Source organism: Coenobita brevimanus, chromosome 26 (assembly GCF_032717465.1).
Source record: "Coenobita brevimanus isolate Jiangsu-jjx chromosome 26, ASM3271746v2, whole genome shotgun sequence".
NCBI classification, from domain to species: Eukaryota; Metazoa; Arthropoda; class Malacostraca; order Decapoda; family Coenobitidae; genus Coenobita; species Coenobita brevimanus.
Genome location: NC_136979.1, coordinates 48,401,868 through 48,426,043, shown reverse-complemented (window position 1 = coordinate 48,426,043; position 24,176 = coordinate 48,401,868). Strand labels below are relative to the sequence as shown.

The window sequence follows — 24,176 nt, the reverse complement described above, 5'->3', positions numbered from 1 at the left end:
TGTACCAAAGCCACAGATGAACAACTCAGATATTATAAGTCATTTGATTGTCTTGACTCCTTCCTTCAGAATGTGCAGTATGTGGGTTATGGTGTGTCACCGGTAATTAAACTTGTTGCAAAATTTCCACAGAATCAGCAAATTCATAATTATTACAGGCCAGTATTTTGCCTTATGGCTTAAGTAACTTCTCGAGAGAAATTGAGTTTTTTCCCTTTAAGCCTATCGTCTTCTGCCCGTATTGAACTTTGATATTTATTCATTTGTTTTGCTCAGTTTGTAATTTAATAAGCAGGTTAGGTGAAGCCAAAATTTTCTCTATAGTTTTTAGTGGATTCATTGATTTGGTCAATTATTTGTTGCAGGTGACTTTTAGCCTCTGCTGGGTAGTCAAATCATTTAATTCATTATGGGTGCACATCTTTCAAAGTTCCTTGGGTTTCGTTTTGGCATGCTTGGGGGAAGGGATTTTACGATAAGTTTTTACCTTTACACCAAACTCATGCTAGGAAAAACAAACAGGCATAATTTCATTATTCCAAGCATACTGCATTTTCTTTTATAAATGTCCCTCAGAAATCAACCATTTTTGAGATATTAATGGTTTTCTCTCCATGCCAAAATAAGCTGTTTTCTTATCTTTCTTTCAAAAACCTCCCTTCTGTTTTTATCACCATGTGTGTAGCATTGGACTGGGGGCAGGAATAAGTAGCTACAGTTTATTATTGTCTGTTTGTATGCTTACATCAAGATATGGTAATAGCAAATACAGTGATCCTTTGATTATTGCGCATAATTGGTACCAAGCCAGTGCGTGATAACAAAATTGCATGATAACTAAAGCACAGAACCTTTGGGTTTTATATTACAGTACAGTAATTGGTACTACGCACCCCACTCATAAACCCAAATTTTCTCTTTTATAGCATACATACACATACTTACTGTTTATGGTATCAAAAGCACACATAGGCATGGTTAGGTTAATAGAAAGTGATGAAAAGAGGAAAATAAGGGAGAAACACGTACCACAGAGAGACCTGAAATGGGCTTGAGATAAGATGTTTTGGGGCTAGAGGGTGGAGAGTGAGTGGTCTCCACCACCTGGGATTAACTCATCAAGTTTGGCATCATCTTTGAATCCCTCAGTCATCAGAAACCACAGATATTGCATGATCATTGTTGGAATGAATCAGCTCAGGTGTGCAATAATGATGTTTTTTAGCTGAAAATTTTGCGATAATGGCAGGAGTGGCAGTTTTCATCCTGCATTGATAATGAAAACAGCTATAATCAAGTGTGTGATAACCAAAGGATCACTGCACTCTTAGTTGTCAAATACAGGGTATGTACTGCACATTTTTGGCCCTAAGCTATGATATATGAGTTCAAGCATGCTTTATTTGGTTATTGGGTTTCAGGTTGAAATTAATTACTGTGGATAACTCCATGAAGAGGACAGAGCATATATTGGAACATATGGTGAATGCTCCAGCCATCCAGATGAAATACTACGCCCGGTATAAGGGTTGATTTCTTATCTTTCAACACAAACTCCTCACCTGCTTGTGTGCTGTTCATTTTTTTGCTTTTTTCTTTCTCTTCTCTATCTCTGTCCTTTCCATTTGTTTCTCTTCCACCTCCTTCTTTCTGTAGTTTCATTTCTTCTACCCTCTGCTCTTCTTCTGTTTCTCTTGCTTCATCTTTTGTAATTTTCTCCATCTGTTGTGGGCTCCTCTCTCATTAAATCAGGTATCATAGGCTACTGTTTTCCCATTTGAGTTTTCCTCTTCCTTGGTTTTCCATTCTTCCTGTGTGTTGTGTGTGGTGGGGTGGCAGGATGATGACTGAAGACAGTGTGGAGGAAGGGGAGGTGGTGGTTGTGGTGCCTGAGCGGACCGTTCATATCGACGAACTATATCCAGGTGCCAAGTCCCTGCATGGTTCTGGGGCCTTTGTGCACAGATTTGAGGTATGCTTTTTATGCTTTTGTAAAGACTTTAACTGCCTTTTTTTAGTTGTGTGAATTCATTTTTTCTATTCAAGGCAGCTGTTGTTAAGTAAGATGTAATCTAGAATTTGGCGAAGTGTGATTATAGTAATCCCTCGATTATCAGATGTACAAGAGCCAAAGGTATGTCCAGATAGTGGCATTGTCTGGATAATAGACTTCTCCTCTGCCCCCGCCTTTGCACATACCCTAACTTTGAAAGCCATTGTAAAAGGCCCCTATGGTACATTGTACAACATTTATTCCTGGTGTTTTACAATACTCTGTCTAGTCAAGCAGACCTGTGTACCACAGCAGAGCAATAATTATGGTCAACCAGACCCATCAACCTAGGCAAGCAATCACCACAGCCCTAAAAAACAAAAAAAACAACAAAAAAAAGTCTCTGCTGTGCGAAAATGCCTGCTTGGCCATAATTTCCACCCGGTTGCATGCATTTTGTCCGGATAAAATGGAAAAGTGTACGAATGATGGTTGTGAACAACCAGATCACAGCATCCGGATAATGGATGGTCTGGATATTGGCCGTCTGGATAATTGAGGGATTGCTTTCTTGTAACAGAAAACTACCGCTTACCTTTATTTTTAAGTACAGTAGAACTTTTTATTTAATTTTTGTTTTCATGTAACAGTAAGCTTTATTTAATAACCATGTGTTTACTTGACTGTAAGCATTTACTGTATTGTCTAGAAAGCTGTGTGTATCTGTACTATGCCTAGATTAGTGGGTACAGTAAATGATTATGGTGTCTGGCAAGAGATATTAGTGGTAGTTGATTTCAATCTTTTCCATCCAGATAATTTAGTGGTAGATGGATAACTGTATAATATGGTATTGATACTTGTACAGTAGTTTGAAACTGGCACTAGCACACATAGCACCTGAATCATGGTTTACATTAGTACCCTACTGTATTCAGGTAGATTTTGTGTAGAAATATCGGATATACAGTTTAGTACTTTTATGTCTGGATGATGTACTTAATTGTGGCGTATTCATTAGTGTTATTACAGTCATTATTTTTTTTTACTTTTATTGATAGTAGATTACCACTTACTGGTTACGCAATGAAATTTTTGCCATTTGTCAAATCGTTTTCTTCTTTATGTTGTATCCTGATGTTGAATGAAATATTGTAGTTAGGCTGTACATGAGCTCAACAAATATAATAAAAAATATACAGAAGTAAATATTGTGTAGCATTTTAGATGGTTTAACTGTAAGTGTGTGGATACACCTAATACCTGTACCCAGGTTGATGCCTGATGAGACCTCAGTGGAATCATGTAAGACTCCTGTGAATGTGTTATTACACAAATAGCTATCAGTCAGTGCGACGTACCAGAAATGGTACAGTTGCACAGCACCGGAGTCTATATAATTCTTGATTTGTAAATTTTTATAGTCTACAGTATACTGTACATAATTTCAAAATAACTATGCTAGCCATCTCTCTTTGCAGATAATTGCAGCATGTGTAATGGGTTTAAGCACAATCTCTGGAGGTATTTTGGAGGGGTATACCTCCACTTCCCTTCCCACGCTACTTCAAAATGATGGCAACTTCTCCGATGCCTCAGATGGGAATGGTAGCATCAGCCTGTATGTGAATACGACTTTTGCCAGCTTGAATGAATCTTTCTCTGATCTCAACACATCAAACACTGATTTCAGCACCACTGATTCCATAAGAAGTAATGATCTGACAACAGATAACCTTTTTGACCTGGGAAATGCAACCAGAATGAAAGCTACCACATTATATCTAAGTGAAGAGGTAAGGTAGACATGAGGAATACCCTTTGTACTGAGTTGAAATTTGCATTTATTGTATAGGCACTATGCCTTGTAAATTAAGGGTAAAGCTCTGAGAGGTTTTGGTGGTGGTTTGATTATGCATTGCTGCCAGGAGTGTAGGATGGTCACCTTATAATTCCATCACTGTATCATTATGAAGACATCATTAATACCTTGTTCTTGTTTCCAATATGCAGTGCAATTAGATTGAGGACAGACTTTATGAAATGGAGGTGTTAGATATGCTGTAGCCTTCATTGATGCCTGTAGGTCTAGAGTGCTCTCCTAAGCTGAATAAAATTGTCTGGTAGCACATATAACCCTTTTCACCACCCTGTTTATACACATTCCTTCATATGGCCCAACCATCAAAGAGCAATCTCTTCAGCTCTGTTGTCCACAGGCCTCCTTACTTTACGGTATATCTTTCAGAAATCACATTATTTCTTATCCTGTTCATTCTCCACACTCCACACTTTTCTCAGTAACCCTATCGCCACTGCTCGAACCCTTGGCTACGGTATTTGTTTTTATGCTCTACCAGTTACATCCATATGTCAGCTTAGACTCCTAAAACTCCTTCATGTAATCCTCTGCTACTCTCATCCAGTTGCCCTTTTCCCTGGGTTATGAAAAGATCTTGTGCACAAAGCGCTCATCCTTTGTTTTCATTCATTTGAGAGCACACCACTGGTGTTGCGTCCCTGATACTGTTTTGTTGTCTCTCTTTATTACTCAGTGTCTTCATGCTGGTAGTCTATGAGAATTTCTACTCCCATAGTCCTAAATGTTGTGTTTCATTGTTTTTTAATTCATTTTTTTCCCTTCCTCTTCTCTTAAAAAAAAAAAAAAAAAAAAAAAATGCCTCGTGGTCACTTTGACTTGTGTATTTAAGCTTTGTTTATTCAGTCAGATACCCCCCCCCCTCTCTCTCTCTTGTATGAAAGTAAAACAGTTATATTCTTTTTTGTTTTATCTTACCAGTAGATCAGATGATCTTTTTCGTAGGCATTTCCAGGCACTTTTTTTTTATGCTTGTCTTGTGATGCAAAGCAGAAAATTTTATTGCTTTAATGGTGAGTCAGTGGATGTTGCCCTTTTTACTGGACACTGTAGACAGTTATTTAGCTTCTGTACAGTATCTTTTTTTTTTTTTTGTACCCCTTCCACAAAGTGTATTGCTGAGAAATTGGATGATTGATAATAATGATGATCATAATGATAAACATGACAGTTGCTGGTAATATTACCCTTAAATTTCATCTGGCTGATAGAGGACAGTACATTACTGTACTAAAATATCCATGTCAGGACTGAAAAGCATAATAATTAGGGGCCTTGCTATAAGTTCTGTAGGTAACTAAAATATTCAATTAATATATCCTAGCAAGCATCATGGCTTGGATCACTGCTGCTGCTTGGTGCTTGTTTAGGAGCTGTGGTGTCCTCGTGGGTTGTCAGTCTGGGAAGACGCCGGGCAGTTTTGGCTTCAGCTCTTCCACGCATCACTGGCTGGATCATGATTGCTGCTGCCTCAGATGTTTATATGATGTATGGTGGCAGGTGAGTTTTTTGTGTGTATTTGATGTTGGCAAATTGTTAATCATACAAAAAGCTCATTTGTTTTATGCATAAACTAATTGCTAGTATGGCAAAAGCATGCAAGTACTGTATTCAGTGCTGGAGACATGTTCTTTAATTTTACCACATAGTGAGGATGAAGACAGTCAGTATTGCTGTCATCAGTGTATCTTTCTGTGACCTTCATAATCATTAGGATTTCAGTTTCCCTTGTTCACCTGTCTTGAGAGATATAGAGTAAAAAATTATCAAATCTCTGACACCGTAAGTGAGAAGAGAAAGAAAACCCCTGGTATAAATCCTTCCCACTCACCCACCCTCACTTCCTGTGTTGTAGGAAGTATGAAACTGCTAACAGGACACATCTTTATGGTGATTTTTTCTCCAATGTAAAAGTAAGAACTGAAAGCTTAAAGTCTACAGAAACCTGTCCCATCTAGAGGAAGTTGAACAAAAGAGAGCCAGAATCAGGATCCAGTATTTTTGCGATACCAGGACACATTGCATTAAGAGAATGGAGGTCACATGCTGAGAGAAAGATGTACAGGAAAACAGCTCTAGAGCAATCCAGGTATATATATAAATGATGGATTATGAGTACTGGTTAACTTTTTGACAGAAAATGGATAAGAGTGTGTATCATCATAGGTACCGTAAACTGGGGTGAATTCGGACTCGGGGCGAATTCGGATAATACTGCAATAAAAAGTTGTTTAAATTATTTAATAATTAATGAATAAACATATTAGAAATCTGTTTGCTCCCAGTTGTTTGTAATTCTTTACTGTACTTTCGTGTAAAAAGATACTTAATATATCACGTGACACATACCAGGTATATACTAAAAAGCAAACATATGTAAAAAGAATAAAATTTGTAACATTGGCAAACTTTCTTTGGCAGAAATGTTAATGAATAGATGCAGGAAAATCTTCGGTGGCCGGATGTACTTTCATGCGTAGTGTGAAAGTGCAAAGTAAGTAATTGGCGTTATCTTCTCAATTAATCTCTTAACTGGGCATTTAATGAAATTTTTAAAATTTTCATGCAAATTGGAGTCAGTTCGGACATGAGGTGAATTCGGACAGGGGGCGTATGAATGAAAAATTAACACCTTTTACAATGTACAATTGCTTATAATTTGCCAGATGTGGATACTGTGTGTAATTGGGTTCATATGTATCATTTACAGGTATACTCTTGAGCTTTTATGGTACTACCTGTTTAAACAAGGTCACCCAATGACTCGAACATTTAAGAAAAGAACTGGTGGAGATCAAGGTCCTTATCGTAGTGAAAAAGGCAAGCAAAAAACTGGTAAAGCCAAATAATCATGTTAAATATCACCTGTACCTTATAATCCATCAGTCTTCCAAAAACAAAATTATTAGTCAAGAAATGATTGTTCCATATACAGTACTAAGGTTTGTAGCTAGATTTGTCTTATCTACATGTGTTCTAATATGTTTTATTTAAACCAAGGAAAAAAATAAAACTGCTCTTGTGTTCATATCTCATTATAGTCATTAGCTAATTTTGTCAGGGAGTGGCATTATTTTTGTACTGGAAGAACATTTTTTTAAAAGCCCCAGAGCGTCCGAAATGGCCCCACATAGGTCCGAGACTAAACTGGGAACCCAGGGTAGTCATATGCATTCATTTTCTATTTATGTACGAATTTATACAGTGTGTCCGAATTCACCAAAGTTTGAGTACAAATTCGGACACCCATTACTATATTTGCTATAATTATATATGAAACATTTTAAATTTTGTACTGCTATGATTCGATACCCTAGTGGACCAGCTCAACATACAGTACTTAAGATCTTGGACTGAATTAAAAACTAGATTACATGGCACAAAAAAATGAAAAAATCGTCCGAATTCACCCCAGTTTACGGTACTGTGTTCTTGCCATAATAAGGGAAGGATGAGGGTATTTCAGAAGAGCACTGACTGCTGAAATGGCTATAGTGAGGGGAGAGAAATGCAAAAGAGTAGTGAAGAGAAGTACATTGAAAGGAGTCTGTATGAAGAGGGGAATTGAAGAGGTGAAAAGCTTTTTTCTCCACCATGTTCTGATTGGCTGTTTGTGGTGATCCCTCCAACATATACACTGCTCACATGGGTGGATCTAGGAGCATTTCCCAAGTTATGTATGAAATGGTCAATACCCCTGCATTTTCATATAGATTAGTATACAGTCAAGACTCTTTGATCACAGGTTTCATTATTGCATTTTTTCTTGATCTCAATCTTATGAAGCAATGCCTTATCTTCAGTATTGTGGGTGAGTTTTGTGAAGCAGCAACATCCTGCTACTTCCTCTTCTCACCCCCAGCTAGCTGCCACCTCCCATCAGGAGGTGACAGAGCACGAATGACTGGTGGTGGTACAGTCAATCTAGGCTTGGTAGGCTACATGGTGGTAGCCTTAACAGGTGGACCTACAGTAGTTTGGTGAGCCACAACCCTGTCACAAAGGACAGGAGCAGCCCTATCGCTTCGAGGTCAAGCTCCGAGGATGCATGAGGTGACAACATGCATTTGGCTGTTGATGTTGCTGCCTGGGCTGTGAATGCAGCAACTTCAGGCCATGTGGAGGGACAAGTGGAAGTGGGGAGGCAGCCCCATTCATGGGCGATCTTCCCTTGGAGGGGGCTGTCTCCTCCAGTTGTTGCTGCCAAAGGGGCTCTGCTTGACTAGGGTGCCTCTGGCAAGTGAGCACTTTGAGAGGCAGGTGGAGCAACAGGATTTGTTCAGTTGCACTGCTGTGTTCCCTGGTGATGTGACAGGGCTGAAGCTAAGGAGACCCCAGGGCAGATGAACAGCCCCTGAACTTGTCATTTGGCTTTGTAAAAAAAAGCTGCTCATGGGTTTGGAATGATGGGACCTCCTTCTTAAATCTGTATTGGTCATGCTGAGTTGTGAAACTGGATGAGCACCAGACAGTTCACACAAGAAGGGGGATGCAGGTGCACGGATACGTGCACACACACATGCACGCACGTACACACAGAATGAAATTGACAATAAAATTGTTACATAGGAAATGGAAAACTGGAAAGCCCTTGTAACATCACTCTGCTACTTCACAGACACACAGCATAAAACACATTATAACCCTGCACAGTATATACCACACTAAGACCCAGACAGAATATCAGCAGTGTAAAGAACCTATTGGATGACTCCATAAGGGCAGTAGCTTACCAGCAGTTGACAGATCTATTCAGCCAGGTGAACTAACATAACAGACAACGAAAAGCTAACGTAAAAAATTGCTGTTAACTGTAACTGAGCATCATTGCATATCTTTGACTTCACAGGTTTCTGGCTGGTGTATCCCTTGGAGTGGTGACATCTGCTGCCCCTGTGTATATAAGTGAAGTGGCCCACTCTTCTGTGCGTGGGGCCCTCAGCTGTGTTGTCCAGCTCGGAGTTAACCTTGGCATTTTCATTGCTGCTCTCTTGGGTAAGGTTTGCCATGCCATCAGGATCATTTTTCATAGCATGTCATTTGTCAGATTCTCCTTGACATGCCTGCAAAATACGTAACAATTCTTCACCGAAGTCCCATCCACCATATGCTAACTTGATTTCTGTTTGGATAAGAGTTGCTCAGTTGCCTAAAACTATATTGATCAGTCGGAGAAAATTGTAATTCCTGTATTAGTAAGTAGTCTTGGCATGATGTGCTTGTTTTTCTTAGTTCTGGATAGATGTTTTGTATGTTTCCCTCCCTCATTGGAGGCACATTGAGAAAGAGGATTTCATGCATTGTTTGACACCATCTAGGCTCACCAAACCCTCATAAACTTGGGGATTCCAATGTACTGTATATACCGGGTAATACAGGTCAGGAGATGCAACAGACCCAGAGTAATTAATGTTTGAAGATGGAGATTGTTTCTGATAATTCAAGATGAGTTTTGAGGATAAAGGTAGAGAGATAAGTTAACGAAAATGTGAGGATGGAATGTATTTTTTGGTTTTGCACTTGGATATTTACCTGTTCCTCCTCTGCTCTCAGGATCATTTCTTGAGTGGCGAGGTCTTGCAGTGTTTGGTGCTTTGACTGTGGTTGTATACTTTATTGCAACCATGTTCATCCCAAACTCTCCTGTGTGGCTCGTGGAATGTGGTCAAGAGGATGCTGCAAGGGATGCCCTTAGGAAGCTGCGTGGACCAGACTACTGTGTTGAGTTTGAGCTTCAGCAGATTATCTCCACCAAGGCCAGTCAGTAAGTCCCAGGGTGGTGCTGGATGAATTATTTATACAGTAATATGTTTAACAAGCTTTCACTGCTTTGCTAAATAAATACTGTACTGGTACAGTATGTTCTTTCGATGTCTTCAAGATAAAGTGTAGTGGCATCATGGTTCTGTGAATGGGAGTTTCTAGTATGATGAAATTTATATCCATCATCCGTCATGCAGTCCTACGTTGCCCCATGAGGAGCGTAGGAGCCCGGGGCTAGGCAGTTGGTCCTGACATTTAAGATGAGAGTGACCAGCCTCACTCATCCCTGAGTGGCATTACATGAGCAATAAACCCCAACCATCCCTTGGATATAAACCTTCACCGGGTCAGTCCGATTGGAGTGCTGTTATTACCCACTAAAACCACCAGGTGCCAAAAATTGGTTATATGGTTACCACCCAGTGTAGTAAACGGTTTCCTGGTGTACAGGAAACCATTTGGCTTGTCACTCAGTGTAGAGTCACCCACAGGCAGAAGGAAGAGGAAGTAATGAAGGAAAGAAAGACAGAAGAGGGAGTGTAATGTCACCCATAGGCAAAAGAATGAAGGAAGGAAAGACAGAAGAGGATGGATGGAAAGAAGGATAGAGGAGAGGAAAGGGCAGACACCCGAGAGCAGCACTACATCGAGTGAGTGGATGGTGAGCGCCCCCTCCTACCACATTGGTGTTAGTTAAAAATATAAAAAAAGCTTGGATGGGTTGCATTATACCAGTAGTGTTCAGAGAAGACTGATTGTGCCTTTGTAAAAAAACAAAGGTGGTCGAAGCAAGTGAAATATTTATCATGGTATAAAATACATGAGGGCTGAAGGAAAGATATAGTATGTGGAAGAATTTAAGATTGCTAGTTTTCCAGATGGAGTGCAGGATGGTCTCCACACAACTACAGTACACTGACTTATTGTACTTCTTTGCAAATATGCCATTATGATCATACAAGAACACAGGATCCCCAAACTTGTGAGTTTGTATGGTCTTACCTTAGAACCTATAAAATCCTTTCAGGGACTTAAATATAAAATTAAATATGCCTGGGGTAAATGAACACATGTGCCATGTTTGAAATTTTTTATACCTAGATACAGAACAGGAAAGAGATGTAAATATACAAAGGAAATGAAAAGTAGAGTAGCAGAGGGAAGGATGCAACTGGTATTATAAAGGCCTTGATACTAAAGAGAGGTCTGAATGTAGAGGTTTCAAGAGGAATGCATAAAGGTGTTTTAATGCCCACGTCCATGCATGGGTGTGAGATTTTGGTGTGACAGGAAAACGAAAAGTAAAGACTTAGAACAGTGGCATTGGGTTTATTGAAGGATATATGTGGAGTGGATAAGCTGGACTGAAGAAGGTAAGAAATTATGTAATTCATGAAAAATGAGGAGTAAGGAAGTCTGTTGAGAGTAGGGCTGAAGAAAGCATGCTTAGATGGTATGATCAGGGAACCTAGTCCTGGGCAGCTTGATTCAAGTGAGTGAACAAGACATGGACAACTGTACTGTAGGGAAAAGATGCTACAGTCTTGTGAGGTATTTTAACCAGAAACAAGAAGCAGTATATCCACTCCATAGCTTTCTGAGTCTGTGCTGACTTCTTCAGTCACCGTTTCAAATACTTGGGTGGTGTTGCATGTAGCTAAGATCCTCTTCAGCTCAGGGAGCATCTAGAGAGGAAACATTGAGTGAATAAATAGCAAATTGTCCAATTGAAAAAGAAATGAGAATTGATGAATTTATAGAAGAGGGTGTAAACAAAGGAAGAAGAAAGGTTTTAAGGACAAAAGAGATTTGTAGAGACAGCTCTTTTGAGATTTCTTTCATTTCATCCTGTCTAGGGGAGTTCCTTGGAGAGAAAAGTTTTCAGAGAGGTGGATGACTGAACAGAGAAAAAAATCTTTTTGTCCAGCATTAATCTTTTCGTGCAGGTATAATGCATACAGCTGGCGAGATGTTCTGCGACTTCGTGTGTGTGTGGTGCCTTTGAGTGTGGTGGCTCTGGTGACAGTGGTTAATCGATGTTCCGGCTACAATGCAATCATCACATTCTGTGCGACTTTCCTCCACCAGGCTGTCCCAGCTGTCAGTCAGCGTTGGGCTGCCGCTGGGATCACACTCATGCAGGTACAGCCCAGCCCTAAGTTGAAGGTATATTTGTCTCTGTAGAATATTGTATTGTCATGTTTTTTAATACTGCAGTGTTCATTGATGAATGCTCCTACAGTATATCTTTTTGTTTTACTCATGGTACCCCCAGATGATTGTACAGGTACTTGACCCTTTATCTGGAAAGCTTTAAATCAGAGATTTCCAGGTTTACAGAATTTCTTGGATTTGGGAATGCTTTAAATAAATAAAGAAATAGTTTAAAAGACTGGAGGTCATAGGCAGAATGAAATACAGACAGAGGATGACACTTCCAGAGCTGACCTCTTGTATACATGGGAGTATTAGTTAACTCTGGTATTAGATAATTGGACTGAAAAGGGCTGAGAGTTAGTTGCCACACAGGTGCTGCATGCCCACTTTAATGGAGAGGGGATGCAAGCAGATAGTTTAGAAGAGCAGTGACTGTTGAAGGTGCAATAGAGAAAAGATATAGATGCAGCAGTCTGACAAAGAGAAAGAGGTTGAAGGGAGTCAACAGGAGGAGGAGAGTTAATGAGATGAAACTTCTTTGACTCCTCTCTGGTGAGAAGAGGTGTATGTGTGGAACCCCCCACCCACACATGAATGCTGTACTCAGCAGGGGTAAATAAAACCCCTGTATAAAGTCAGCAGCTGTGTAGCGGTAAAGAAGGCATAGAGGTGGTTTAGCAAACTTGTTTTGGAAGCCAATTTTGCAGGTGAGGTAATATGATTTTTCCATGAAAAATCCCAAGAAAATGAAACCCCAAGTATATTCAGAGGTGATGCTGGATTGAGTTGGATATTGTTAAATATTAACTCATGTTTATGGATAAAAATGCTTAAGTTGATCATTTTCTTACACTAATATATCAGTAACCATACCATCCAAAACAATCAGTTAACAACCAAAATGCTTACAAATCCTTCCTCTTTCCAGTGCAAATTTCCCCAGGCCACTAAGTTGAGTAATTGAGGAGCATGGAGGTGAATGATAAAAGTAACTTTTTCCCTTGCAGAAAAGCTGCATTCAGGTGTGCACAGTGGCTGCAACCTAAGCTGGCTGCCACATGCCACTCTATTGCACTGCTGCATTGCCTGCTCACACATATCCCGAGTTGCGAAGCATGTTTCACTCATCCTATGTGGTGCTAACCAGTTTGCCTGTTTTCCAGGCATTCCAGGGTGATGCATTGTTTGATGGTGTGCAGGGGACAGTAATAAAAAAAGAAAAGAAAAGAAAAAAAAAACTAACCCCTGTATTATCTGGACATCCATTACCCAGACGCTGTGATCTGGCTGTTCAAAACCATTATTCATACTTTATTCCATTTTATGAGGGCAAAATGCATGTCTGGATAGAAATTATGGCCGTGCGAACATTTTTGCATCCAGCTGGGTGGGAATAGCCCGGTGGCGCTGCCCTGTCTAGCTGGGTAGTTCACCTTGCATCCGCTAGAGACCTCCTTGGTTGTTCTCATTTCCCGTCCGGTGACACCATAGTGAACAGTTCCTCTTGGACAAATGTTATGGCGGCACACGTGGTGGCTTTGTTGTTCCCTTCCTGCATCAGGCCTTGCTATTCCTTGCATGCCTCTTCCTAGGGTGTGTGATGATGGCCCCTCCACCAGGGAAAAGAAAGAGGGTAGTGCTGACTGAAGAAGTGGAAGATCCTGGGTAAGATTGATTCGGGATGGTTGAATCGTGAGTGTTGATGTTGATTTTATTCTAGCTTACTCTACTGTACCAAGATTTTATTCTATTTTTCCATGACTTCATTCTATATTACCATGATGTTTTCCAGTTTACCATTATGTTTTGTGTGCCCACTGCCTTTTTCTTGTGTAGTCAGTTTTTTCATGCTTTCATGTCACTGGAGGGTATGGCCCTGCAGTGGTGATTGCATGTCTGTGGTTGGTGGATGTGCTTGACCATTGTAATTGCTTGGCTGTGGTTTATAGGTCTGCTTGCCCAGACAGAGTAGTGTTAAACAACAGTTCAAGTGTTGTACAATTACTGTAGTAGCCTTATACACTGGCTCTCAGAGTTAGGTAATACATGAAGTGGGGCCAAGGGAGATGTCCATTACCTGGATGGAGCCATTACCCGGACATGCCTCTTGCTCTGTTACGTTGGATAATCGAGGGATTACTGTAATCCCTGAATGAAAATCATCATCATCATTATCATCTTCTAATCCAGTGTTGCCCCATGAGGAGCATAGGAGCCAGGGGCTAGGCAAGTTGGTCCTGTCATTTAAGATGAGAGTGACTAACCTCACTCATCCCTGAGTGGCATTACATGAGCAATATACCCCAACCACCTCTTGGGTATAAACCTGCTTTGGCTCAGTCAGATTGGAGTGCTTTAATTGCCCACTAAGCCACCAGGCACCATAGTTTGGTTATATGGTTACCACCCAGCATAGTAAATGATTTCCTGGTGTACAGGAAACCATTTGGCCTGTCACTTAGTGTAGTGTCACCCATAGACAGACAGAAGAGGAAAGAATGAAGGAAAGAAAGACAGAAGAGGAAGGATGGTAAGAAGGAAGGAAGAGAATGAATTTAAGGCTTTTAAAAATTACTTTTTTCACCGTATTTCACTCATATAACTTAGTGTGCTTATCATGTATCTTCCCATCTGTAGCCAGACACCATAATCTCATAAAGGGTGCCCATTTGTCTTTGAGTTAGTTATTTTATAGAGAGGGGCACCAACCCTCTGCCAACCCACTTGTTGACATATAGGGAACATGTTTGGGTTGATTATATGGTTACCACCCAGCAGTGTTAATAGTTTCATGGCTTACAGGAAACCATTAGGCTTTGGACTCAATGTAAATCCACTGAGTGACAAGTCTAATGGTTTCCTATAAATCAGGAAATATTTCTTACTCTGTTAAAATAACAAATGACCAGGCACTTACTCTTTATTCTTGCAAATTACTGAAGGCATCACTTATCCACTTATATATAAGGCATACTTTTTGAGAAATTAATATTTATATGTACAGGGGCAATTGTGGAAACTAATAACATCAAGACCCCATTTTTCAAAAATATATTGTTTTATTCTAGCCAGTGAAAGGTCATACTCAGGTAGACTTCAGAAATAGCCAAAATTTTGGGAAAGCCGGTTTCTGGGTAGCTAGGTAATGGGGCCGAGTACTTGTATTCTGGTAAGAGAAGGCCTTGTAGTCCCAAACAGTAATACTAAACCAATGGTAAAAGCAGTTAGTGTATTTTATGAAAAACTCATGGTCAACTTCTTTAGTTACAGTTTGTTTTCATTACTGGTAGTATAATTTTGTGCAGTATAATAATACTCAACACTAGAAGATGAAGATCCTACTAGCAAGCACTGCTGGAAATCAGTTGAATGTACAACACTTGTTACATAATTGCTTTGATATTGCTTCTGTAACATAATATTCTGAGTTCTCATAATGTATCACTATGATGAGTAACAAGCCAAATGGTTTCCTGTGCACCTGGTGGTTCAGTGGGTAATTAAGGTGCTTCAATTGGATTGAGCCAGTGCAGGGATGGTTGGGGTTTATTGCTCACATAATGCTTTTCAGGGATGAGAGGCTAGTCACTCTTATCTAAAATGTCAGGGGCAACTTGCCTAGTCCTGGGCTCCTACGCTCCCCTTGGGGCAACACAGGATTAAATGATGATGGTGATGATGATGATGATTATCAATATGATGACAGGTTGCATCAACTGTTGGAGCAGCAGTGTTGGTGGATCGTCTTGGACGTCGAAAGCTCCTCATATCATCAATTACAGCAATGGGTGTTGCCCTGGTCACCATTGCTGTATGTGAGATAGCTTCTAGTCATGGTGCTGGTAAGTGTCATTTACTGAACTGTAATATCAGAATATAAAGTATACAGTAATCCCTCATAGATCTGTCTTAATTCAACAAAGGGCCTGTTGGATAATGAAATTTTTGGGGGGACAGTGACAGACTACTCCCAACCCCTGGACGGGGGATAGAACACCTATAAAACCCTATACAAATCTCCCTTGTTATTGACTTGGGTGTTCCTAACATGGCTATCGGTACTGATTTTCCGTAGCCACCTTTATGATATTCATTATGTAATTGTTACACAGTCACTCATCTGTTGTTAACATGATCTAAATGATTAAAAATACATTTTTGGTTTTACATCTTCCACAGCAGGCCTGTCTCATCTGCATTGAATGCTTGTTCAGTTACAGGCACTAAGAATATTGTTATTTATTAGAAGTGAGGGAGATGCACAAGGAGCAGTGGGTGGTTGAAGAAATTTGGTTTCCATGTGCAGTTTTGGTTAATGCAGTGAAAAACGGATACTGCATTAATTCACCCTGATTTTATTTCATCAGAAAATGACATGTTGGGTAATGCAGCATCATATAAGTAGGAATTTACTGTATACTTTCTTGTTACTAGACTCAATATTTTATGGTGGTTTAGAATTGGAGATCTAAACTTCTGCTGTTTGGTATTTCCTTTGTAATTTTATGGAAGTCAGGTTTCCCATGATTATTACAATTCATTCTGGCTTACCAACAGGTAGTAGCTGGGTTGCCATTATCGCAGCAATTGTGTATGTGAGTGCGTACTCCTTGGGAGTGGGTCCAGTGACGTGGGTTCTGGTAGGAGAGATGTTCCCTCAGGCTGCTAGAGACAAAGCTGCTGCAATCATCTCTGTGCTTAATTGGTTTCTTGCCTTTGTCATCACCAAGACATATTTTGGGTAAGGGGATATTTAGTTATCAGCTTGTCATTTTGTTAATAATTATTTTTCTTATGCAGCATGTGGTGGTGGGTATTATGTCCCTGTAGTTCTAAACCTATATGCCATGTTTATTTATACATACAGTATTATTTTCTTCACATTTCTTTGGATGTCAAATGTCACCCCAGTATTAATGGTGCAGAAGTGGGCTGCCTTCTCATACTGGCACTGATATAACTGGAAGGGTGGCTCCACTTCATGGTTATATCATTGCGTGTCAGCTATCCTTATTTCACAAAAGGATGATGATGAACTGCATAAGGGCAACTTTACTCTGCAGTCCACTGACTTCACATTCAGCTGAACCTGAGTGAGAACAGCAAAAATTAATTCTAACTAATGTTTATTAGAGTTTATGTCAGGACCAACTCGCCTAGACCCAGGCTTCTACACTCCTCCTCATGGGGCAACATATGATTAGATGATGAATGAATGAATGAATTTATATATATATATATTTGTTTATTTGTTCATTAATTTGTTAATTAGTTCCTTATTATTAACCAGCAATAGCTAGTTGGATTAAATATGTACAGTAAGTCAACTGCAGATGAATGCATGATTGACATTATTTTAAAAAATTATTTTATTCATCATCGTCCCACCTCATTTTTCCCACCCATAGGTGGGATGAGGTAAGGTCTAGAAAGCTAGGGGGGGGAAAAAAAATGCTGATGGGAAAAAAGATCAACAGAATGCACATTAAGATGAACCCACACTCATACTTATCATTCAAGTCCCACGAATCTTTACTTCGCTTCACAGGCACATCTTCCACACTCAGGTGATTTAAATCATTGATAATCAGAGAAAAACAAATAATTGCTTGTAATGAAAATTAATTATAATTATAATTAAAGGATTCCTCACCCTGCCCTTGGGTGGGAAAGGAGGTCCGGATGATGATGATATTCTAAAGGATTAGACACATAGCATTACTTTGTGTGTTGTCAGCATTATCATTAAACATTTTTTAAAAACATACAGGTAAGTAAACAGAGTCAGCACAGGACCAGTCCAAGATTAGTTCTTACCTGTTGAGACATGACATGTAAAGTTGTACTGGACCTGTGCCAGAGCTTTACACTTAGTGAAGAAGACCAGTTTGGTGGTGGTGGTTGTTGCTCAACCTTGGTCCATCTCTCTCTCCTCACCATGGTCTGTGCTAGGGTAAATCCCTCACTCTCATTTTATTTGTGTGCTGTCATGAGTGCATATGGTCCAGCCTTTGCCTTGCTGATGGTCCTTCCATAAAGTAATGGATTTTTTTTTTTTTTTTTTTTTTAATACTAAGTAAAAGCCTGTTATTTTAGACATCCCTGCCTCAAGTGTCTTATTCAGTCCCATTTGTAAGCAAAATTAATTTATTCAGTTAATTTTGTCACTAAAGCTTTTTGTAACTTTTATAGGCTGGAGTCTGTTGCCGGGATTGCAGGGACCTGCTTTGTGTATGGTGCAGTGTGTGCAGTAGGACTTGTGTTGGTTTATTTCCTGGTGCCTGAAACCAAAGGAAGAAGTTTGGGCGAGATTGAGGCACACTTCACATATGGTCACCATCCATGGGGTCGCACCTCCTCCAAGCGTAAAGATGTAGCACTCTCAAGCATCTTAAGTGAGCAGGAGGGTGGAGGAGGTGGTGGTGTTGAATCTTACAGTACTTTCCAGTCTACAAATTAGTACACCTATGCAGTGGGTGAAAATTTTGTATGTTCAAGAACCTCCATCCAACAGATCAGTGACGAAAAGGTTTGTATTCTATAGCAAGGTACAGTGTACATTTCCGTCCAGTTACATTTTAAAAGATAAAATCTACCAAGTCTTTAAACCAGAGAAATTGTCCATTTTAATGAGTAGCTCGCCTCCTCCTCCTTGAAATGTTGCAAGATTTGTACTTATAGTTCTGAATAGTTTGCCTTATCTGAGATTTTTTTTTTTTTTTTTTTTTAGTGAGGAATGATTTTCTTTAGTATTCCTTCATCTGTTGTAATATTGCATAGCAGTTGTATTATGTTTTAATGTTGGTAATATATGAGGTCTGATCGAAATGTGTCCAACCTTAAGCAGGTTTATATAGGGGGGAAAAAATAATAAGAAGAAAAAGCTTACTTACTGAGCTCAGACTTTAATCCCCATCAAAGTATGCCCCTCGAGTCTCAATACACTTAGCCCAGTGCACATTTTCATCTATGATGTACACTATATTAACTTATTAAGTCACCAAGTTAAATGCCTGAGTGGTTTCATAAGAGGGCCGAAAGCCAGTTCATCTTCACGATGCCTCCAGAGAGAGGGGGCATAAAGTGAAAATGATTTGCCTTCTCTCTCTCTCTCTCAGCTGGGATGGTATATTTATGTCATCATCATCTATTTTCCTGCCCAAAAATGGGGTGAGGTAGGATCCAGAAACTAAGAAAGAGAAAGATTGAAAGTGAGAACTGTCAGCAGCATGGCCAGGAAAATGAGCCACACAGTCACGCACACATGAAAGGTCCTGTCCTGATATACATGTGAAATAATGCACTCAAGAGAATGTCAAAACCATGTGATATAATAGTTTATAATTTATAACATAATAGTGTTGACTTTGAATATAGCTTAATCTGCCTTGTGAATACAGTAAATAATTTAAGGTCACAGTTCTTTATCACATATGAATACAGTATGTATATTTGTTACAACAGTCTTATGCATAAGAAGATACAGTAATCTCTCGATTATCTGGATGGCCATTACCCAGACGCTGTGATCTGATGTTTGAAACCATTATTTGTACATTTTTCCAAAATATCCGGACAATATGCATGCGTCCGGCCGGAAATTATGGCCACTCGAACATTTTTGTGCCTGGTCAGGCAGTAATATCCTGGTGGCGCTGCTGTGTCTGGCTGGGTAATTTACCCAGCATCCACTAGAGACTTCCTTGCTTGGTCTCAGCTCCCACACAGCATTTGTGTAGTATACAGCTCCTCCCGGGCAGTTGTTAAGGCGGCGCATGTGGTGGTTTTTGTGGTTGTTCCCTACCTGCTTCAGGTTTTGTTAGTCCTTACATGCCTCCTCCTAGGGTGTGTGATTATGTCCCTTTCACCAGGGAAAAGGAAGAGGGTAATGCTAACTCTTTAGAAGTAGGAGATCCTGGTTAAGATTGATGCGGGATGGTTGAACCGAGAGTGTTGATGTTGACTTTATTTTAGCATACCCTACTGTACCATGATGTTTTTCCATTATTCCGTTATGTTTTTGTGCACACTGCATTTTTAGATGTGCCTGACCAGATAGAGTAGTGTTAAACAACAGGAACAAGTGTTGTACTGTAGTGGCATTTTTCACTGGCTTTCAAAGTTAGGTTATGTACGAGGGGGAGCCAGGAGAGAGTCCATCATCCAGATGGAACCATTACCCGGACATGCCTTTGGCTCTATTACGTTGGAAATTCGAGAGATTGCTGAACTATTATTATGATGAACTTGAAGGCACCAGAGCTGAAATGTTGGAAATCTGAGTTTTAAAAGGGTGGGAATAAAAGAGCTGAAGTATACACAACATATGAAGTAATTGCAACTCTACTTAGCATTGGTCTTGGCAAGTGTACATTAGTTGTGAGGGACAAAATTTAGTACTGCTAAGGACATAGGGTTGGCTTATACTGATTAAGTTATTTGGACTGCAGTGAAGTAGCTTCAGGCCCTCCTATGCTCTGGGTCATTTGACACCGTCGAAGTGGTGATAAGGATTGGCTATTTCAGTCCTTTGTGATGTTCATCTCACTGACTTGCAGATGCCGTAAAAATGACCAGTAAAGGAAAACAACATCAGTACACCACATTCCATTGACATATTTTCAGAATCATAGATTATATGAGGCGTTTAGTTGAATAACGATGAACCTGCCAAATACTGTACCTGAAATTGAGATTTAGGTCGCAACACACTTGTCCGCCATTTTTCTATCCAGTGGAAACGTTTTCAAGGCATGTTTGTCTTTACATCGTGGTCGAAAGTCCTATACAGCAAGGTAGATTCTTGTCCCAACACGCAGCAGGTTGGTACACGCGGCCGGTGTCTCTCCTGAGGAAAGTTGTAGTGGATGAAAGATGAACATGCCAGCAAGCACTCCTTCAGGCTGCCAATGAGCGGTGGGTTTCATGATGACGTCACATTCACAGCCAATCAGCTGCCTTGTTTTGTGGGTGTGCCCTTCCCAATTCTGTTTACATTGTAAGCCACCAGACGTGCTTTTGGATTATTACATTATTTTCACCTCAGATTTACTGTACAGTGATTTCCTTCGTAACATGAGTGACTTACATAGTAATGGGGAGTAGGAGGCCCGTGAGCATACATGAAGAGAAAATGTGATCCATCTTCTTGGGAACATTCAGTTGCTAATCAAAAATAAAATGCTGGGGAAGCATAGATGAGTTGTGGCACAAAAAAGAAAGTGCAAACTAGGAAAATCGGTTCTCCTTGTAATTGTGGCTGCTTCAACAACTTGGGGAATGATAAAGTGAGTGATCTTTTTACAGCTTTTTGGGTAATGAGTGTCTGTAACAGAACAGTTACATTGCCAGTCATGTGAAGAGTGTTGCTATGAAGTGGCCATGTGTCAAGGACCATAAATCACGCAAATCACGTACTGTACAGTTAGCTATTTTGTTGAGTTTGCTAATGTGACTTATGATGTTTGTCAGTCATCATTCCTCAGCATTCACGGTTTAGGTGAGCGTAGAGTTCGTTCTGTACTCAACAAAGTGACAGTAACTGGATCAGTGGAAACTGACAAGCAAGGCACTGGTCCTAAGCTGAAACAAGTTAGTGATGAACGGAAGGCACTAGACCAATGAAATACTGGGTTACTGTTAATCCTCACACACCCCACAGCACTGAAATACATGCAGCATTACTGTACATGGGTTGGCGATTGTCCATCTATTAATTTTTGTGGTTATTTTATTATTATTATTATTTTTTTTTTCATAGAGGTACTACGGTATGGGGTTAATGACTTAACAGCATTATAACCTGATGTATATTTTGTATTTCATTCTTATGTGTCTGAAAATATTTTACCAGCTCTGTTTTTTGAGACATCGTTTATTGAAATTGGGCTACTGGTTAATGAGTACAACAAAACATTTGTTTAACACTGTTTATCTCGAAATACTGATTTGGCACGTTTGTTGTTTGACTAGACGCCTAATATGATGTTCAGAGCCACCTGTTGACCCATTAACTTATGGCTGTGCAAGGTTAATACAGTAAATGTCTGAGGTTGGTAGCTCTCCATGTATTGCTTGTTACATATACTGTGCAGTAGACCCTTGGTTTAATGGACCTCAATAGACTGGATATCGGATTTAACGGACTCTTTGATGCCCATAGGATTTCCGTCGGCTACAACGATCAGAGTCCATTAATTGGGGCGCAGTGGGTTACAGTACATGAGTTTCCTACCCTTTTTACTCTGACCTGTCCTGAAATTGCTCTGTCCCCATTGTGAGCGTTGAATTGTAATAACAGACTAGCTATACAGTAGTAAAACTTTACTAGTCATCAAGAAGTGCAATGACATGGATGTGAAATAATCTGCCAAAGGGTGAGATTATGGGCCAGATTGGTGTAAAATGGGTACAGTGTTCATGATTGTGCTAGAATATGCTATTGTACTCATTTAGTTTCATACGTGCTTGAAATTCCACCTCATGGGGAGACCACTGGATGTAACATACTGTATTATCAGTGTCATCGGATCAGGTTTTCCCCCAATTAGTTCATTATAGTGAGGGCCTACTGTGTACTGCCATTGTGATTTTTTATTCATGTATCTTGGTAAGCACTGACAACTTGTATGCAATACAGCTAAATAAATTGCTGAAAATATATTAATATAGATTGGGAATAGGGTAATATGTTGTAGTCTAGTTATAAATGTTTAGTACTGAATTTTCAGTACTGTATAGTATGCGGGTACCATCGGTGTATATAATAAAATTTATGTATATTGTGCAGTCATATTATTGCTACAGGTTAGCAATTTATCAGTACAGAAAGATGCTCACTTATTGTCATATTTCATCCTCTAGTCTCTAAAATGGACAAATCCTAGAAAATGAGGACACATGTTCTTTAGAGGAAACCATCAAGCATGTATCTTGTCTCTGTCCTTTCCTCGTTTAGTCCCTTCACTTGCCTCACCGTTCCTTCAGCCTTGTCCATTCAGACCAAGTCTTCTTTCTTCCCTCTCTCTAGCTCCTTTTCTGTCCTAGATCTCTCAGTACCTTCTTCACACCTTCTCCCTGGTCTTCTCCGTCCACATCCTCCCACATTTCTTAGGTTCACTTGTCTTCTCTCTTAAATGCTCCACTGGCAAGGTCAGTTTCAGCCCCTAACCTCCACAGCAGTCATCCATAGTTCCTCCTTTCTCCACTTCTCAGTCTTCTCCTTCCAGTGTTCATTATTGTAGGATACCATTTGCCATCCTGTTGTTGTTGTTGTTGTTGCTTAACCCCAATCTGTCTGGATGAGTAGACTCATCCAACACAGGTAAGTAACTGCTTCTGTGGGGCCATCCTACAAGTACAGCACATTTCATGCACTGTATAGGGTTCCAGTACCCCCTAGTTGTAGACAGTGCCTCACCAGGGTCAGACCAGGGTCCATCCCATGGGAAGATACAGGAAATCGTGAGGAAGTTTGGATCCCAGGCGGATACCACGGCTGCTCCACCTTGAGTGAACAGTCCCACCACATGTAGGCTCCTCGTCAGTGCCTGACCTTCCAGTGAGTCAGTGTAATGGTTACTACTTTTATCCTTTTTCGTTGCAGACCTGTTTTCAGATCACCATCACTAGATACCTGAGCATAAGACTTTGGACTTGACCCAAGAATATGTCTATTATCCTATGGAGTTGTTCATGCAAACCATACAACTTGTGATGCAATCAACATTTCTGAAGCTTCACAGTCCCCTGTTTCCCCCAGTGCCACTGCTGTTGAGTTACATCTAATTTGTTCTTTATTCCTCCCGTGTCTCCCCACCTCCCCTCCCCTTGTTTCCTTCTTCCATTACTCCTGCTCCACCCTATATTTCTCGGGTTTCTCTCAGGCACCTTCCTCTCTTTACTTTATTTTCACATGAATATATCTGCAGTTAGGTCCAAGTCTGTAAATAAGTCTGCAGCTAAATCTGTGCATACAGCTAAGCCATCGAAGGGGATAGTACACCGCTTCCTGTAGTTGCTTATCTGGTTTCATGTTTCTTTCATGTCCCATGCCTTATTATTGCCTGGGAGCCTTTTGTTTTTTTCTGCAGGTATTCCTTTTTGAGAGTCTTTTAATGGTGCTTTATTTTTATTTTTTCTGTTGATTATAAAGTGGAATTTACATAGTTTCTGTGTCCAGTTTAATTAATTATAATTGTTGCTTTTTACCCACCAACCTACAGTGCTTTGCTTGCGTAAAACTCATCTTTCTGAGCCTCCTGTTCCTTTACCTTTATTTATGTATTTCTTTATTTTTTGACACTTCTGTTTTGGTTTTGTTTGGTCCATTGCTCATTCTTATTTTGCTTCCATGTGCTCGTCGTCACTGTTCCCCAGTCGTTG

General features: G+C 40.0%; 1 protein-coding gene across 1 annotated transcript; it reads left to right on the top strand.

The window, feature by feature from the left end:
* Positions 1 to 1,724: 1,724 nt before the first annotated feature.
* On the top strand, positions 1,725 to 18,458 carry LOC145394107 (trehalose transporter 1-like protein). Its single transcript, XM_080268087.1, has 9 exons — positions 1,725 to 1,972; positions 3,475 to 3,789; positions 5,197 to 5,372; positions 8,722 to 8,867; positions 9,426 to 9,636; positions 11,582 to 11,777; positions 15,499 to 15,634; positions 16,350 to 16,533; positions 17,985 to 18,458. Exons 1-9 carry the CDS (start codon positions 1,841 to 1,843, stop codon positions 18,250 to 18,252), a joined length of 1,764 nt encoding a protein of 587 aa, XP_080124213.1. The 5' UTR covers positions 1,725 to 1,840; the 3' UTR covers positions 18,253 to 18,458.
* The last annotated feature ends 5,718 nt before the right edge of the window (positions 18,459 to 24,176 follow it).